General features: G+C 30.6%; 3 protein-coding genes across 3 annotated transcripts in view; all 3 read left to right on the top strand.

Annotated features, from left to right (window-relative positions):
• LOC105178307 (haloacid dehalogenase-like hydrolase domain-containing protein At4g39970) overlaps positions 1–558 on the top strand; it is a gene marked incomplete in the record, with an annotated part of 4,320 nt that extends 3,762 nt beyond the window's left edge. The window contains 3 exon segments of the mRNA XM_011101765.2: positions 1–22; positions 127–173; positions 257–558. Of these exon segments, the coding sequence (XP_011100067.1) occupies positions 1–22; positions 127–173; positions 257–305 (118 nt within the window).
• Positions 11,835–15,411, top strand: LOC105178427 (7-deoxyloganetin glucosyltransferase-like). Its single transcript, XM_011101888.2, has 2 exons — positions 11,835–12,466; positions 14,303–15,411. The coding sequence occupies exons 1-2, from the start codon at positions 11,959–11,961 to the stop codon at positions 15,238–15,240; spliced, it is 1,446 nt and encodes a 481-aa protein (XP_011100190.1). The 5' UTR covers positions 11,835–11,958; the 3' UTR covers positions 15,241–15,411.
• The window catches only part of LOC105178425 (7-deoxyloganetin glucosyltransferase-like), a gene marked incomplete in the record, with an annotated part of 1,899 nt that continues 1,446 nt past the window's right edge, over positions 19,510–19,962 (top strand). Inside the window, 1 exon segment of the mRNA XM_020698939.1 lies at positions 19,510–19,962. Within this exon segment, the coding sequence (XP_020554598.1) occupies positions 19,563–19,962 (400 nt within the window).

The raw sequence follows: 19,962 nt of genomic DNA, 5'->3' as shown, positions 1-19,962 counted from the left end.
CACACCATCCACCGCTAACCAGGTAAGCTTGCTTGTTGAAGGTCGAGGCAGAAAAGAAGTATATTAAGACGTATCACCGAACAGCAATGATATGCAGTGACTTGATTTGCTATCTGTTCTCAACAGGATTTCTCAGATGCCATAGCAATCTACCCCGACTTGAGCAATGTCAGGTAAGATAAATCGTGCAGACCAAGTAAACCTCTGATTCCATTGATCATATTTTTCATCCCCGCTGTTAATTTTGGCTGTGCAGATTGACAGACTTAGAGGCATTGCTTAAAGATGCCGTTGCTGCAAGCTAAAACGTTTGGAACTTCATGCAGAATTCACAGAGATGATATTGCTAACTGGATCAAGCCTGATCCGATTGTATGTGGAACGGAATATCTTCGCATTACTGCTGTTTGAGCTGCTGAAATGATTCAGAGAGAAGGTATTATTCTTCTGTATTCTACTGAAATCAAAAGTTTCTTTTGTTCTTAAAAGAATCGGTTACAATTACACCATAAATTTCAATATTGACAATTGTTTCAATCAACATATCAATTATCATCATCATCATCTAATAACATTAATAATTAACCAACAAATTACTTTTACAGTAAACGAACAATTACTATTAAAGTAGATTAATTTTGATGGGATTTGAATTCATAACTATATAGTTTACTGGGCTTCAACCACGCTAACTTAGGGCTGGTTGATGAAAATTATTGGCTTTTACTTTCCCACTTTAGTACCATACCATTATCCCAGTGAATTTGGGATTGGGTTTTCTCTTTTAACAAACAGGGCATTTTTATTTTTGTCTATGAATTTGTATCATAATTTCAGGCCATTGAAAAATTTTCTATTACTACTACATAAAAATTCATTTTCACATAACTTAATTGATGGTCGTAGAATCATCGCGGATAAGAAATTAAAGAAACGGGTAAATCATTCCAGCTCGTTATTAAACAAACGTTAAAATTAGAGAGTATTCATAATTTTTCAAATAATAAGGAAGTATTTGTTATTATATCAAATTTCTAAAACAAAATGAAACATAGGTGTTGGACAATATAGTCAATCTCGAAAACTTACCATAAAGACGAAAATATATAAATATGGCCCTAGACGAATCATTCTAGAAGGAAAATTATTTTGAAGAGAAAGAAAGAATTTAATTATATTCCGATAAATGAACTGTTAGATTATATTATGAGCAGAATCGATGTATCGGTACCACCTTGTAATAAATAGATAAATTTTGTGATCATCACATAGTAAACCTATCAATTCACTCCACAAAATTCAATAGAAAAACCAATTTGATACAACTTATAACACACTAATTTAAAATTTAATTTGAAAGCATCATTGATATATTTAATTAATTGTTAAAATGAATATGTTGAATGATCTGTATAATGAACCGTTATCGAGAAAAAAGAGAAAAAAATTCAATATAATTTTAGACACGCTGATGTAAAATTAGAGGCCGATGCATTTTAGAAGCATTTGGATAAACAGAAGTAAAAAATATAGTGCGTTATTTCGATAGTAGGACTTCAAACGGCCACAACTTATGATTCGAGAGAAAGAGTTACGAAACAATCTACCTATCGTTTCAATTATCTTTTTTAAGAGAACCTAACCTCTTACACTATTGGCATGAGACACCACTGTCTAGGTCATAACTCTTCTTTTTAAATGCCTAAAGATTCTACTCTGGGAATTCAATTAGAGAAAAAATTACTTTTTGTTTTTTTTTTTAATTTGAAGAATTACAAGAAAAGTCAAAAAGGAAAGAAGAATCAATCAAATGGAAATTTATAGCAGCTGGAGCATATAAGTCATACTATACTTAAGTATCAATATAGTTGTAAGGATTTAATAACCAAATTTGGAAATAGTAATTGAGATATCATCCTTGGAATATTATATTCCTCATTCTCAGACTTTGACATTGCTAAAATTGTAAATTCAATAGTGTTTGGATTGTGAGGTCTGATCCACCGTAACATTCAAATTCAACATTTTGATTTCACAATTTTTCAATAGATGTTATTGGAAGAAATTTAATATTTACTTATGGTCGATTAACATAGTTAAAAAAATTAATTGTACTAAATAGGCATTTTTACTACTGTGGTTGAAATATTTGTCATAGTTGAAAGTCATGGCGAAAATATTTATTTTATGGCACACAGCAGTGACAAAAATAATTTTCATGGTGTATAATCTAAGTTTTTGCATCTATTTTTTGTTAACTATGATTAATAATTATTTACCGCGGTTTAGTCTGTAGTCAATAATAAATTTCTTCTAGTGCGCCTAAATATAAATAGTTGATGGATGATCTTTTCTTATAATTTATTCAGAACAATTTTTGGAGAAAAATCGATTATTGTGGACGTAGGAGAATTCTCTGAACTACATAAAATTCTATATCTTGCAATTATCTCTGTTTTTTATGTTTTTTTCTGTGCATTTACAGTCTGACTAAAATTAATTCCTAGCAAATAATTCATAAATAAATAATGGTTTTGAATTTTCTAATAATACGGACATAAGTAGTCGATTTTATTGAATAATTTTACATATTCGTCTAATTGTCTCGGTGTCTATATCTGCTTCAATCAATGAAGTGTGGACCGCACTGTTGTATTATACCTCCTTTTCCCATTTATGAAGTTTACCTTTCTCCAGAAGTGTGGACCCGGGCTTGCCCATGATGGAGCAGGTTTTGTAGTTTTAAACGGTTCCGAGGCGGGTTTGGACTTAATGTTTCGATTTGAAATCGTTCAGATTATTTTTTATATACTGGTGATTGTGGCATATTGTTTTTACGTGCATATAATAAATAATCTTCCACGCTTTAAAATATATTATAAATAAAGGTAAAATATATAAACCAATACGTTACATTAATTAAAAAAAAAGAAAGAAAGAAAAATAATAATTTATTAATTAATGTAAATTTTAAAAAATTGAATAAATTAGTTATTTTATCATGAAGGGTATTTTTGACTTCATAAATAATTAATGCGGGGTGTATGAAGTGGATTGTCTTTTTATCTTAGTATAGATTTACAAAATATGTTTGTACATGCACAAAAACATATATATAATTTATTTATATCTTACATATAAATAATATAAATAGTTTATATATGTTCTAGTATTTATATAAGTAACACATGTTTTAAATTTTTTAATATTTCAATACTTAAAACATACACATATATATTTACAAAAAAAAAAAAAAAATACTAACCTTTCAATAATATTATTGTCTCATATTTAAAAAATTATGGTATAATATTATTTTAATATTTTAAAAATATTAATCGAGTTCATTGAGTCCAACCTAGATAATCTTGGTTCAAAATTTTATATATATATGAAAAAATGCAAGCAACCCCCTTGTAATATCGCAAACGAGCAAATTATCCCTTATGAAAAAATAAATAGCAGTTTACCTCCCTATATTTTTTAAAATACAATAATTTACCCCCCTATAATTTTTAAAATGAAGCAATTTTACCTTCTTTTATAGTAAATTGAATTGCTTCATTTTAAAAAATACAGGGGGTAAATTGCTATATTTTTTTTATAGGGGGTAATGTGCTCATTTTTAATATCACATGGGGATAAATTGCTATTCACCCATATATATATATATAAAGAATTATTTATTTATCTAATTAAAATTAAACAATGAGTAAGTTTTGTATATTTATGTATTGTCCTTATTTATATTTAATGACTAACAAATTTTATTAGTTAAGCATTGAAATAAAATATTCCAATTCCTTTACCTTATTTGCATGATTAAATATATATAATTTTTAATTGTAACTAATATTTTTTGACTTCGATTGCAAAAATAATTGATAATAGTTTTTTTATAATGGTAATTAATTTTTTGGCCACATTTCTTTGTTTTTAACTATGATAATTAACGAAAAATCATATTTATTCTGGTGACTGAAAGAGAGTCCAGTATTTGTGCATGATTGATAGGCGATCTGCTGATAATTTTCTAAAAATGGAAGAATTGTGTTATAGTATGATTAAACCTAGCAAGGTTTATATGAGATTATCTCCTTTAATATATAAGTTTCTTTTTTAATTGAGAAATAAATTGTATATTATAGAAAAGGATAATTACATTTATACTCTTAATATATGGTCTATTACACAAATCACTCCTGTATTTTCAATAATTACAGAAATCATTCCTGACAGTGGACAAATAGGTATAGTTTGTGTAATGATATTGATATTTTTAGAGAGCTGTATGTATAATTTTTTAAAAAATAAGAAAAATTTGTGTATTGATGTTGACGTTTTTGGTGAATGTATATGTAATTATTGAAAGATAGGGGTGATTTATGTCAACAAACCGTAATTCAGGGAGTTTAATTGTAATTATTTCTTATTAAATACTTAGCTCGGGGTCTAAAAGTATATTAATAATTTCATAACAATCAAATAAAAGAAAAAACCATGTAAGTAGACACCAGACAGACACCCCACCTAATATAAGTGAAGAGTTTCAGAATTTTAATATTGCTGCAAACACTCTTCAATTTCTAACAAATTTTATTGATATTTCTAAAATTAAGTTTAATTATACAAATACCATTTATTTTTTATAAAATAATATATATACACTTTTAATGGGTATCGATGTACTGTACCACGGCAGTCTTTATGTAAGCGACCCCCCCCCCCCCAAGATTAAGTTAAATTACACGAATACCTCCTTTGTTTTATAGAATTATAGCTATACACTTTCTGTAATTTTGTAAAAAATATGGGATATTTGTGTATTTTAGCTTAATCTCAAGGGTGTCAATATAATTTACTCTTAACTCTTAAGCATTAATTAACGTAATTAACACAAAAAGTCAATCTCAGTTTTGCAATATGGTGGGATTAATTAACAAGAATCAATTTGGATTAAACAATTAGTGTGTGGTGACAACACAATCAAGAAATTATTATGTTCAATCAAGGACAGGTATTTTGCGAGACGTAGTCTTTTCTTCCGACTTTATTATATCATTCAATATATTTAAATATTAAAAATTAATTAAATATATCAATAGTATTAAATAATAGACAAATTCCCGTGTTCGTGAAATTTAAAATTCAACTTTCCATATGCGGGAATCTGTCACAGGCTCACAGTTGTCAATGAGGTATAATTTAGCTAGCGACATTGAGGCTTCATGTAAAAAGACTATGAGTTCGATTCATGTTAATGTGTAGGGATTAATCTATTTTAATAGTAACTATCGATCTATTATAAAATAATTATTGGTCAATTATATATATTTGATACTAATAATTAGCATATATTGATTGTCAGTAATTGAAATTGTCATTTAAAAAAAAAAAAAAAAAAAAAAAAAAAAAAGATTATGTGACAGCTACATTACAATAGGGCATCTATTGAGCATACAAATGGATCCTAGAATATTACAAAAGGGCATCTTACATATTAAGTTGACAACAATATTTAAATGTTGGTCTAGTTGTTATGATAGTTGATCCAGCCTAATTAATAATTAAAATTTTGTGTATTTATTAGGAGCATGTTTGCTAGCTTTGATTGGTTCTTATTTATATCCGATCAAGTCCAATTATTTTAGCTTCAAAACAAAGATAAATTGATTGTCTGAAATTTGGCATAATTACGAGTATTTCTCATTATTTAAAAAATTACAAGTACCCTTTCGTTGTTTGAAAAATTACAAATACCCCCTCAAATGAAAAATAATTATGTAGCCCTTAAATGGTGAAGTGGGCATTATTACATTACCCTGGTTGAAATTTTATAAAATAACAATTTGAGGGTGGGTAAAGTAAATAATTTGTAGAGAATATTAGTCGATAAAATTATTTTAGAAATTATAATATATATTTATAATTATTTTTTATAATTCAAAAAAGCATTTCGATCAATTCACTATAAAAATTAGAGGAAAATCTAACAGGGAATAACGGAATGAATTCGTTATCAGACAGGGGTTAAAAAAATTAGGGGGTGTTTGCAATTTTTCAAACAACGATGAGATATTTATAATTATGTCCAACTTCAGGGGAGGTGATTGTAATTTACCTTCAAGAAATGCACTGTACTAGAAATAATATAGTTTTTTCGCTATAGTTAATTACCATAGTTTAGAGAAAAAATTGGGATGACACTTAACTAACCACTGCAGCAAAACGGCTATTAGCCTTTTTTTGTGCAAGCAAGGCCAAAACATTTGCTATAGCTAAAATCTGTGGGAAGTATTTTGGCCACAGATTATGTCGATTAACCACAGTTAAAACTTAAATTTTCGCATCAATTTTGTCTGACGTGTAGAAGCTATTAATCTACTTATGGTTTCAAATCATGGTAATTTATAATGTAGGGAATAACCAATTTTTGTGTAGTAGTGTTATACTACTTCAACAGGATTTTGAACTATAGTAATTTATAGTGTATGGAATAAACATTTTATAGTGTATGAAATAATTATTTTTTCATAGTGATGTTATACTTGTTTACTTTCGAAATAGTTGTTGGTTAGTCATAGATACTTAGTGTTAATTATCAGTACATATTCTGCTATACATTATAAAGGATAAATTGCATAACACGCCCCCCTATATTTTTAAAATTTAAATAAAAGTCGCTTGTGTTAATTTTATAAACAAAAAATCCTATGTATTTTTTAAAATATAGCAAAAAACCCCTCTTCGTTAGAAAGTAACGAAGAGTATGCGACACTTGCCTATTGTGCGAGTTGACCTCATTTTTTTGGCTTTTTTGGAATTACTTTGAGTGTATAATGTCCATATTGCCCCTTTCTTTCACATTTAAATATATTTTAACTTAACTTGTTTATATTATTATTTATTCAAATATATATAATTAATTTAAATTATTTATTGAGTTCAAATGTATTACAATAAATTATATTTATTTATGAAATATATTAATTTAATATAAAACACCTAAAATGTATATAAATTTTTTAAAAATTAAAATTTTGAAATAAAAAAACACAATACAAATTTAATATACTAAAATTCACTTTTCAAATTAATAATTTATATGCAACATAAAAGTCACTTATAATAATTATATAAATTAACTCGATTAAATTAATATTAATTTAAATATATTTTATTTATTTATAAATAATATTAATTAAATATCAAAATACTAAAAAAAATAATATTAATTATTTTAAATTATATTATTTATTATAAATAATATTAAAATTATTTAATATTTAAAATTTAAAAAAATTAAATATTTTTACTTTACTTTAAAAAATAATATATTTTTTGTACCTTCTTCTCCATCTAGTGCCGGTGACGTCGCCCTGGATTTGGGCGATGTTGCCCTAGATCTGGCCGTCGCCCCTTTTCGAAGGGTATAACGGAAAGTTCAGCAAAATTAACGCCATTAGGACTTAACTAACGGAAAGGAAGAGTATGCATCATTTTAAAAAATACAGGCGATTTTTTGCCTATTTTTTAACACAATTTTTTTTTAACTAAATTTAAAAAATACAGTAGTTTTTATACAATTTACCCTACCATAAATAAAACATTAAATTCTTATGAAACCACGATTTAAATTTCCTTACATTTCCATCAAAACTATGAAAAAGGTTTTCGTTAAATGGAATTAGATTGTAGTTTCAAAATTATCTAGTTTCCTTAGTAAAACTTGTAATTTTCATGATTTTCTGGCGAAACAATTATCTCATACTTTCAGCTACAGCTATATAAATTATTGATGTCATATGTAAATATTTTATTTAATGATAATAAATCTAATATGAACCTAAATTTAGTAATTTTATATGCATATGTATCAACGTAATTAACATAACACATAGTTAAAATGAATGCTATATATATTGTAATTTTATTTCAATAATAATTGCATCAACTTATTTATAAATAAGTGTACTACATGACAATATATTATTTTGGTTGACATATATAAGTGATGCAAAATTAAAATAGATATGTTCAAAAACTAAAAAGAGAAAGGTAACATCTTTAAATTTAACTTTTACGATTATTTTGTATATTTCTTTAATTTTTACAATTTTTCTGTAGTGTTTTCGAAAAAATTTTAAAATTTATTAGGGATAATGCATTTACAGCCTGACTTATAATTTTTTTATACAAACTATTTATGTGTCTTTTGTATAATTACAAAAATATTTCTGATAATAAAAAGTATGGGTAATTTGTGCAATGATATTGACATTTTTCGAGAGTGTATGTCTGATTTTAAAAAAAAATAGTGACGGTTTGAGTAAATTATGTCGATATTTCTTTAGGGACGTATACGTTATTATTCAAAAGATAGGGGTAGAAGGCATAAGTATAATTACCCCTATTTATTAACTCGAAACCTTATGTTATAACAAACTTTCATTCATCCATACGTTATACCGCAGTATAGTACGTGTTGATCTCTAGATTTATCTTTATAAATAAATGTGTTGCGCTTCGATAATTTTTTTTTTATTCGAAGCGATGAACTATTACTAATTAAAATAATTCGATCACAATAATTCATGTAAAATATCAAAACTCAACAAAGACAAATCACAACAGTCATACCCTGATCAACAATATCACATAAATAAAATCTAAACAAACACATACTATTATAGTAGACAACACCTACTATGCAATAGAACAAACTCCCAAGTATACAACGGGATTCGAGCCCATTAAATCTCAACTTCGCCAATTAAATTAGACTTCATAATCGCATGCCTCAATAATTAAGTATATATATATATATAGGGAAAAGTATTATTTTAGTCCGCTAAGTATGCCTAATTTTAATTTTAGTTCGATAACTATGTCATATATAGGGAAAAGTATTATTTTAGTCCGCTAAGTATGCCTAATTTTAATTTTAGTTCGATAACTATGTCAATTTTTGTTTAGGTCCAGTAACTTACGAAATTGCTTACTTTTAGTCTTCTGGCAGATTTTCGGATAATTTTACCCCTATACAACTTTTGAAATGCAGTTTTAGTCCATATGCACTCATAGGGGTAAAATTGTCCAAAAATCTGTCAAAGGACTAAAAGTAAGTAATTTTGTAAGTTATTGGACCTAAACAAAAAATGGACATAGTTATCGGACTAAAATTAAAATTAGACATACTTATCGGACTAAAATAATACTTTTTCCATATATATATGTATATTATTGTCTGATTTATATATGATAATATACAATGTAGCTTATAAAAACATCAATTTTTGTTTTCCTAATTGAGGTAATCCCTTGGACCACTTGGATTCATTTTCAGGCATTGACTATGAATATTTTTAGTATTAACTTAATTAATAAACCAATTTGAGACATATGGGTGCCCATAATGTGCAATTCTGCACAAACAATCTATATTAATTAATTAGTATGAGACTTCTGAGGAAAAGACAAAATGAACAAAAGTTTCCAAAGTTGGATTAAAACTGTATAAATATAATTTTCTATCATGATTAATTATTATAAGAAAAAATATCAAAATTTGATTAAATAATTATTAAGCACAACTACGCAACGACTGTTTTATCCATTATTTTAACAGGCAAACTAAAAAATTATAAAAAATATTGATTAATTGTGGTTAAAATTTAAGTTTTTAAATTTATTTGACCATAATTAATAATATTTATTGGGATTTATATATCAATCACATGATAAGTATATATACATGTATAATATATTTATTGTGTGATTCATCACTCTTCATGAACTACATCAAATCAAATTAATCACATATCAAATATATTAAAATCTCTATAAATTATAATGTCGGGACCATGTAATTTTAATAATTTAAAGAGGTATTAATTAATTGATAAATTAATAATTTATTAATTTAAAAAGAATTTTTTCGAGTCAACGAACATTAAAATGATACAATACCTTTGCAACTAATTAGATCGAAGGAAGCACTCATAACGGCAACAACTTCTCGCAATTTTTTGTCGCGTATGGGGAACGCAACATTGGAGCTTTTGATTGCAGTAAGAAAAATTAGAGATGAAATACAGCTAAATTGAAAATTAAAAAAATATATATATAAAATCATATTTTATTAGGTTGTCATAGTTATATTTATAATTTAAAGAATTATTAGTTTATAATATTCAGAGAACCATAAATTTATACAAGAACCTTTAGAAAAATTATTATTTTATTAATTTATCAAAATTATTAATTAAGTCCTTGAATCCAAATCGAGATAAAAAAATATATTATTTAAAAAAATATTAATTTATCGAGTATTAATTTATAAAATTGCAGAACAAATTTGAATGGTGAAGTGAGGGTCATTTGTACTGGCGAGTGGAGAGGGCGGCTTTGGCTGGACCTGCACGGCGGCTTCGCATCCAAGAATTTCTCGTGATTTGAACGTAGCTACATACAACGTTGTAGCTAAGCGTACAGATCCGCTTAGCCGATCTGGAGTGTAGCCACAATTTACATTTGTATGATTAATTATGAAATTATAAATTCAAATATCATAATTATTTTTTTAAATTAATTATTTCTATATCAATTCTTGCATAAATAAATTGTACAATAATCGAATTAAACTGGTCTGATTCAATTTAACCAAACACGTCTTTCCTTCATTCAAATTCAACTTCGAATGGACAATTCTAACTTTGTCTTATGTTTTACGAATTTTACTTTTGACCTAAGTCCCGTTAAAGTTTGCACCATAAGTCCAAAACCATAAAAAATTCAATCCCTTTTTCACTTTGTGTTTAAAAAACGAAAGGTACAATCCACTTGATCTGCACGTGATCGCTCGATAGTGATTTTTTAGAGAAAAAATCACCTCATAACCCTCACATGCACGCATAAAAAAGCCAAATTAATAATTACAACTGTAAATAAATAAAAGAAGGGATTCCTAAACCCTAAATCAATTACTAATCCACTCAAATCTCCCCCATTCATTCTTATTTCCATTGTTATACACAAAAAGATTGGTGAGTTCAGAGAGATTTGCAAGAGGATTAGCAAATGATTATTTAGGGTTTATTTATTTATTCTTTTACCATCATAATTGTTGATTTGATTTTTTACTGCATGCATATGAAATTAAAATCACGTGAAAAAATGTGTGGGATCTAATGGTAGAGTGAGAGAAAGGCCCAAATTTACAATATACTTAGACCAACCGTGCAAATTTTGAAGGGAATTCGGATCCATAATAAAATCTCATAAAATATAGAACTAAAGTTATTCGATTTAATGTGTTCGATATTCCAATCTTGCCCATCAGAGACCTACCTAATGGGTTGAACCTAAACAAACACGACACAACAATACAGACACATAATTTCCTAAAAAAATTATAATTACAATTACACCATGTAACATATGGTCTACTTAGACAAACCACTCTTATTTTTCAAAAAATTAGACTTACATTCACCATAAAGGTCAACATCGTTTACACAAATAATTCTTATTTATTGAAAAATTACACATACAATCCTTAGAAATGCCAACATCATTACACAAACTACTCCTATTTTTCTCCTGTCACGAATAGTTTAGAAAATTATATAAAAAATAGAGATGACTTGAGTAAATAAAGCATTGATCAACCGGTGCAAATGTAAATTATTCAAAATTTTAAGATAGAATGTATGACATCAACACATCCACATACATTTATTTATATAATGTACGACATCAACACATCCATACACATTTATTTAAATATACACATAAAATGAGAACCCCAACTAAAATTTGGCTTGTATAAAATGAGAACACTTCCTTCACCTTCAGGCAGTCTTCATATCAACTCCACTCCTGGAAATACAAACCTTATATAAAACCAGAACTTTCACTTCCTTCGGACCAAACTTTCCAGGGCCCTGGAACTGCAACATGGGTTCCCTCAAAACCCAGAAACCCCACGTCGTGCTGGTTCCATACCCAGCCCAAGGCCATGTCACCCCCTTCATGACCCTCGGCAAGCTTCTCCACGCCAGAGGCTTCTACGTCACCTTCGTCAACACGGAGTTCAACCACGGCCGTTTAATCCGGTCCAGGGGCCGGGAATCCGTAGCGGGCCTCCCTGATTTCAGGTTCGAAACGATCCCCGACGGGCTGCCGCCGTCGGTCGAGGACGCAACGCAGGATGTTCCGGCGCTGTGCGACTCTACGAGGAAGAACTGTCTGGGGCCGTTCAGGGAGCTGCTTTCCAGGCTCAGTGAGAGGGCTAATGTGCCGCCTGTTTCGTGCGTGGTTTCTGACGGGGTTATGAGTTTCGGAATGAGAGCTGCTGAGGAGATGGGGATTCCTGAGGTTCAGTTCTGGACTGCTTCTGTTTGTGCTTTCATTGGGTACTTGAACTTCCGTGAGATTCTCAGAAGAGGGATTTCTCCATTTAAGAGTAAGTAAAAGTTGGCAATTTGGCAGGTTTTCTTCCTTGCCTTTTCTTCTATTTTCCAAGATTTTGGGGAAGCAAAATGGGTGAGTTTAATTAATTCTTTATTTTTATGGAATTTATGAAATTAATATGTTAGATTTTTTTTTTAATTTTAGAGCCATCTTAATAGGTTTTATAAATAATAGAATTATTTTTTTTAATTTTGAAAGTATTTTTAAAATTTCGTGAAATAGCTGAAAATCTTAATATATTTATAGATATCACTGTCAACAACCGTTGCATAGTCGTAGTCGATGATTATTTACTATGGCTATTTTATTTTTAACCATGATAATTAGGCGTAATTAAATGTTGCATTTTTTGCAGTGTTGGGAGTTATAAATATATATTTTTTAATTGATTTAATAAGGATCAATATATATATATATAATAAACGAAGTATATATACATACGAATAGTAATGATTATGACATTTTTTGTAGCAATTAAGAAAGAAGTTTGAAAATCAAATTGAGAAAAAAAAGAATATGCTTATATGGGTAAATTTTATATATATACCTTTGAGATTAGATTTAATTACATAAATATTTTTTACAAGTAAACCCTTCAAGAGGGTGTTTCGAGATATTTGTTTAAAGTTCTGCATTGGATAGAGGATGTATTTATAATTAGGGATACTTACACTCCCATCCCTTGAAGTTTGATATAATTATACATAAACCTTCTATAGTTTGAAAAATTATATCTACTACCCATAGACTTGCTTCTCTCTAACAAATAAGTCTCTGTTAGTTAAAATTCATCGTACTTGATGATATTAACAAAAAATCTGACAAAAATTCATATTTACTCCTAATTGACTTATTACTAATTTATTGCAAGTCAAATAAATTTTTTCATGATCAAATTATTCTTATACAGATTCACTTGTTAAGGCATGTTACAACGTATGGAGGAAGTTTAGTCACAAAAGATGACTTTCAATAAGTCAGTAATAAGTCAATCAAAGATTAATATTGATTTTTATTCATTTTTTTTAATATCAACATATTCAATGAATTTTGACTAATAGAGAGATTTATTTATTAGATCAAACAAACTTCAAAAATATTAAAGTAATTTTTGAAAGGAAGCAGCCTGTGATCATGCCCTCACTTGGACATTTGATGACCGAGTGTTACAGTTATTTCACCCTTAAGCTAGCATATATTGTTGCAATGTCATATTCTGGGCCGTCTCATCCTTCTCCACGAAGCAGAGCAACTTGAATTTTCTAATATAAAAAGTTACATGAGAATTATATTTACTCAAGTCGATTTATTACATTTATTGTTGGTTGAATAAATCTTTTATAATGAAACTACTCTTGTAAAGATGAAAAGATATCTTTTCATATGCATTAGCATGTGAAGATGTATAAGGGTGGTTTAGTAAAAAAATATTTTTTTAACTTATAATAAATTTGTAATGAGTAAATCGACGGTAAATATAAACTTTTGTTCAATTTTGTTGGTGATATCCACAAATTTGGTGATTTATTCTAATAGATGGATCCATTTGTTGAATAGAAACAAATGTTAGAATACCAGATATAATTTTTTAAATTGAATAGGACTACATATAATTATACTAAATTCTAAGAGTGAGGGATGTAATTATGCCTTATCTTATACATATATTAGAATGAACCTGCCTAAACATGAAGACGAGTTTGTTTCATAGGATAAAAGAATCCCTGATGTATCAATCATGGAACTTTCTTTCTTGGTTGAAGTCCAACGTTGTCGTTCCGAAATTTTGTACTAAAACAAATTCTTCGATTTCCAATATTAACTGAAGACGACGATTATATCACTGATGGCACACTAGACAACCCTGTCGATTGGATCACCGGCCTGCACGACGTTCGCCTGAGGGACCTGCCGAGCTTCATCCGAACAACGGACCCCAACGACATAATGTTCGACTTCATGGGAGAAGAAGCGCAGAACTGCCTGAATGCCCCAGCCATAATCTTCAACACCTTTGATGATTTCGAAAAAGAAGCCTTAGAGGCCGTAGTGTCGAAATTCAACTTCCCAAACATATACACAATCGGCCCTCTTCCCCTTCTCGCCCGGCACATGCCCGAAACGGAAGCCAACACTCTTAGCTCAAGTCTATGGAAGCCCGACCCAAAAGTCTTCGACTGGCTCGACAGGCAAAAGCCTTTGTCAGTCGTGTACGTGAACTACGGGAGCGTGACAACGATGACAGGCCAACACTTGCAAGAATTCGCATGGGGGCTAGCAAAAAGCCAGCAGCCGTTTTTGTGGGTCGTTAGGCCTGACGTTGTGAGAGGCGAGTCGGCAGCACTGCCTGAGGAGTTTCTTGAGGAGTCTAAGGCTAGAGGACTATTAGTAAGTTGGTGTGCTCAAGATCAGGTTCTAGCCCACAAAGCTGTTGGTGCGTTCTTGACACACTGCGGATGGAACTCGATGATGGAAAGCGTGTGTCGTGGTGTGCCGGTCATCTGCTGGCCATTTTTCGCCGACCAGCAAACGAATTGTCACTATTCGTGCACGAAATGGGGGATCGGGATGGAGATCAACCATGATGTGAAGAGGGATGAAGTGGCTGAGTTGGTTAAGGAAATGATGGAAGGAGAGAAAGGCAAGAGAATGAGGATGAAAGCTCAAGAGTGGAAGAAAATAGCAGAAGCAGCTACTGATGCTGGAGGAATGTCTTATCTCAACTTTGATAAGTTCATCAAAAAGGGTCTTCATTTTGAGGATTGATCACTGCATGTTTCCGACATTAGTGTCTGTGTACGAAAGTAAGATTCTTGTTTATGGCTTTGGCTATTGTTGTTTGATGAACTGTTTTGATCACACAGCTCACCGAATTGTCTGATTTGGAAGTATGTTTGTAATAAAACAATTTTCATTAATCAACTAATGAATGCCCTGTGGCTCGTTTACTAGTTATTTGGGTGGTCGACGATTAAAGACTTCGGCCCAGTATTGGGCTGCATTGCACATGAAAACTAATGTGACAGTTTTCGGTTGGACTCAAATCCTGGTAGCCCATCTACTGGCAATAACCTATGAAATTATCAAATATGCCTTATTTTTCGAGAAAATTTCTAACAGAATGTTTCAGAGCAATTAATAAGCTGACACACACTTAGGCCATGTTTACCAGCCGTATTAGGATTATGGGCCTCAAGATTATGTCAGGATTTTGTTTTGCATTAGGTGGGATATGACAAATGAATAAATTGTTTACAATACATAATTAAATTGGGACAATTTTAATGATTAATATGATCACTTGTTTACTACCATTTCCTGTAATCAAGATTACTAAGTAGTTTGCCCAATTTGCCAACAGAAAAGCAAAAACATCAAATCAAGCAATTGAGAACAAAATTTCTTCTTCTTCTTTCTTTTAAATTAATGATTAAATTTAATTGTCTAACAACTATATATTAATTACCAACAATTTTTTCTTCTTTCTCGTAGTAATTTTCCATCAATTAAAAATAATTTTCAGCAATTTTCTCTATTTTCTCTTAGCAATTTTTCGAGGATTTTAGATTTTATTCTCAATTAGGACATAATTTATTACCATTAATTTATCCTTGGGTGTTTCCATCTAATGGATATCTCATTTGTAAGTAATCTAATTACTTACAGAATTAATTCCCTTTCAGCTAGACTTGTCTCTTGTCTTCAAAAACGAATACGAATTAGTAAGGCTGCCACAAAGGAATTGAGTTAGTGTCTAACACTATTATTAATTAAATCTAATTTAATTAATAATTCTTGCTCAAAAAAGCTCGTTACCATGAGTGGCCGTATAACAACGGTCCATGGAACTGAAAACTAGGTGAATATCTGTGTGAACATTTAGGCTCCCGAGTACATACAGGTATAATACTTCCGTTCTTTCGTCTCCCGACCTTTGTCTAGGGCATGAAATTTGATGTCGGTTCTCATCCTTGACTAGGTATATGTGCTTTAATACTTGAAACCGCATTACGCCTAATTGATCGATATAGAAACCTCTTTTCCTATTCGATCTATTCGATCAACCACTATAGCCACAGGTTCGTAAGGCGTGAAGGCGTCTCAAGTGCATATGAGATCACTCCATCATATACTGATAGGGGATGAATCCTCTTCTTGGAACTCATCATCCTTGCTACATATTCTGACTATACTAGGCGAGACTTATGATTTGCCTATGACACAATCACCTCTCGCGCACATCCAAGATAAAACCACTGTATGCATGTGATTGCAGTGATTTCTTAAGCCGAGAACTATTCCCATAGTATCAAAACGGAGATCCAAGTCATACCGACAAAGCTTCAAAAGCTTCTATATGACGATCCCCGCGAGTCAGTTCAGTCGATTCGGCTCCTAACCAATCAATCCACTAAGAACGCATAAACACACCTCGTCTATCACCGATGACATACAACACTCATCAAATGAATGTGATTCTTTAGTGCAAGTCTCCATAGATTAATAATTCTATAAAATTACAAATATAACTAGAACAATTTAGTACAGTATGATTCTATTGTTGTTACTTCTTTTTAAAATTTAAATATAGTTGTATTTCATTTCTAACTTTCCTTTACTGCAACTAAAAGTTTCAGCGTCGCGTTCTCATATAACAATAAAAAATTGCGAAGAATAATGTGAGTTCATTGACTCAAAAAACAAATTTGACTAATAAATTTTTAATTTATTAATTAGTTAATGCCTCTTTAATTTACTAAAATTCGATGATTCTGATATTATTAATTTATAAAGGTTTTACTTACTTTTAAAATGGTTGAGCCCCGGACAAGAGTAGCCTAGGCACGGGCATGGTAATCGATTGTGGTGCCCATCCGAGGTTGTCCTAATTATGTAGCAAATTCCTGAGTTATCGAATTTTGCCCAAATTTCGTCAGAGGACATGGACAATACAATTGGATTGTTGTCTACCTCATGGGAAATTTCAATTTCAATGAAACTTGGTTAAATTCAAATCAATCCTATAATAAATATAATATATTTGTTTATTCAAAAAAAATAATCAATTATATAATAAATATAATATTTATTTTGTAATTAATTTGATTCCACCAAACTTGATCCGAATAGAATTTTCCCTACCTCATTTTCCTCCCATCACGGGGATCTAACAAAGAGAAGGCTTTAATTATGTTCTCTATTTCTTCTTTGTTATGATTTATATTACTTATTATAATTTTTTACAATTTATTTAAATGGGTTCAAAATTTGGAAAAATGATTATTCTCGCATTTATATGTTTTGTTTAGATGTATTTTCATAGATTTGGCGGCAACGCCGCGGTGGATTTTGAGGTCACGGTGGTGGTTGGGGGCGGCGGATTATAAGGTGGTGAATCTGGAATTTTTAGTTTTATTTATTTATTTTATTTATTATTATTATTATTATTGTTGTTGTTGTTGGGTATGGATTGGTCACCAAACTCCAGGAACAGTACAACAAAATCAAATAATTACAAATTTCTATGGGTTGAAGAAACCCTTGTACAAATTAATTAAAAGCCTTACAAATATAAAGAATAATACCAAACTTAAACTTAAGAACTGCAAAACTAATGATAAAGAATGCATATAACATAAAACAGTAAATAAGGCTCAGATAGCTTAGATCCAAAGGCCACTAAGGTCAAAGGCCAACAACCCCAAAATATCACGATTGCTTATTCACAGAACCACCAAGATAAGCCACATAGACTTTAAACCACTGCACCACCAAAGAATGCCACACAGGCTTTTAATCACAGTGCCACAAAGGCATGACTATAAAGGCTATTAAATTAACCTCGTGCCTTCAAGTATAGAACATGAAGAACAGGTTAGTAAAGCAGATAGAGGGGAAGAGGGTTTTTACTTTTCTGTTTCTGTTATCTCCCAAACCACTTCTGCACTAGCTATTTAAAGAGGCTGACAATTAAATGGCCAGTGACAGACATCGAAGAAAGAAACGACAGTGGAAAGCGAGAGATTAAGGGGAAGGACCCAAAGGGTCAGAGAAATGATAAGAGAAAACAGATGGCACTTGTGGATTAAGGTTAGGGCTATGAGGAGGGATGGGAGAAAGAGGACAATATTTAAAAGGTCAGTAGATAGGTAAAATCTGTTGGATCGAGCTAACGGGTCAAGTGGCCCAATTAAGGGATTGGGCTCAGTAAAATTAATAAGTCGTCCAGTGATATTGTCAGGACCAAGCCAATTTGATTTGGGCCATTTTATTTTACAATTATTATTATTACTATTGATGATAGGACAGTTGGAGTGGTGAATTTGGAGGTTGGTGGCGAAATGATTGTCAGAAAAAATGAATTAAAATTATCACACAATGATTTAATACTTGATTCAATAAAACAAATGATAATATATTATAAAATTCCATCATTACGTAATGCAAATTTTATTACTCAATCTTTATTTATTTGTTTAGTTCAAAATCCATATATATTTGTCTAATTCAAAAGGCATAAAATTTTTAATGTATAATTTATTTATTTATTCAAGAATATAAACCTTTAGTAAATATTCTCTTTCTGATTTCGACAACGAAAATTTACCAGGTAATAAATTTAGTAACGAAAATTAACTTGCCGATAATTTTAGCAGCAAATTGTTTAAAATATATATTAAATAATATAGATTAGTAACGAGAATTTTGCTTGTTAATTAACTCGATACTTTCCAGCATCAAAATTTTCGTATTTTCTTACCGTGGATACAAATTTGTGGACACTCTGAAATCTTAACTTTCCTGAAAAGCTATTGTCCGAGGAGGCTAGTGCCAGTCATATGCTGCAAGAACCAAAGAAAGAATCAATGAGATAACCTCGATCAATCAGTCAAACAAAAGAACAATAAGTAGGCAAATATCACAATCTGACAGTCACAAATTGTCACGGAACTACTAAGCAAAGGCAAAACGAAATTGGGATCGAATTTTATTCAAACAACTGTGAGATCAGCGATATAAAAGAGCAAGAACAGTTGAAATGTTACTACACATTTCCTTGGATGACAACGTAGTTTTTGGGTCAAACTATGATGAGTGGGACTTGTGCTGCAAAGCCTCATGCAGTTCTTGTGCCGTTTCCGGCACAAGGGCACTTGATCCCAATGATGCAACTGGCCAGACTTCTGCATGACAGGGGATTCTTTGTTACATTTGTCAACACTGAGTTCAACCAGAAACGGCTAGTCCGGTCGAGAGGACTAGAATGGGTGCAGGGGTTCGACGATTTCCAGTTTGAGACCATAACGGAAGGGCTGCCACCGTCTGACCGTGATGCAACACAAGATCCGGTCGCCCTGTGCGACTCGATCAGGAAGAACTGTTTGCCTGTGTTCCGGGACTTGTTGGCTAAGCTCGTTTCGACCGTGGAGTTGCCAAGGATTTCATGCATTGTTTCTGATGGAGTCATGAGCTTTGCTATTGATGCTG

Source organism: Sesamum indicum, linkage group LG15, assembly GCF_000512975.1.
Source record: "Sesamum indicum cultivar Zhongzhi No. 13 linkage group LG15, S_indicum_v1.0, whole genome shotgun sequence".
NCBI lineage: Eukaryota > Viridiplantae > Streptophyta > Magnoliopsida > Lamiales > Pedaliaceae > Sesamum > Sesamum indicum.
This window is presented reverse-complemented; position numbering and strand designations above follow the sequence as displayed.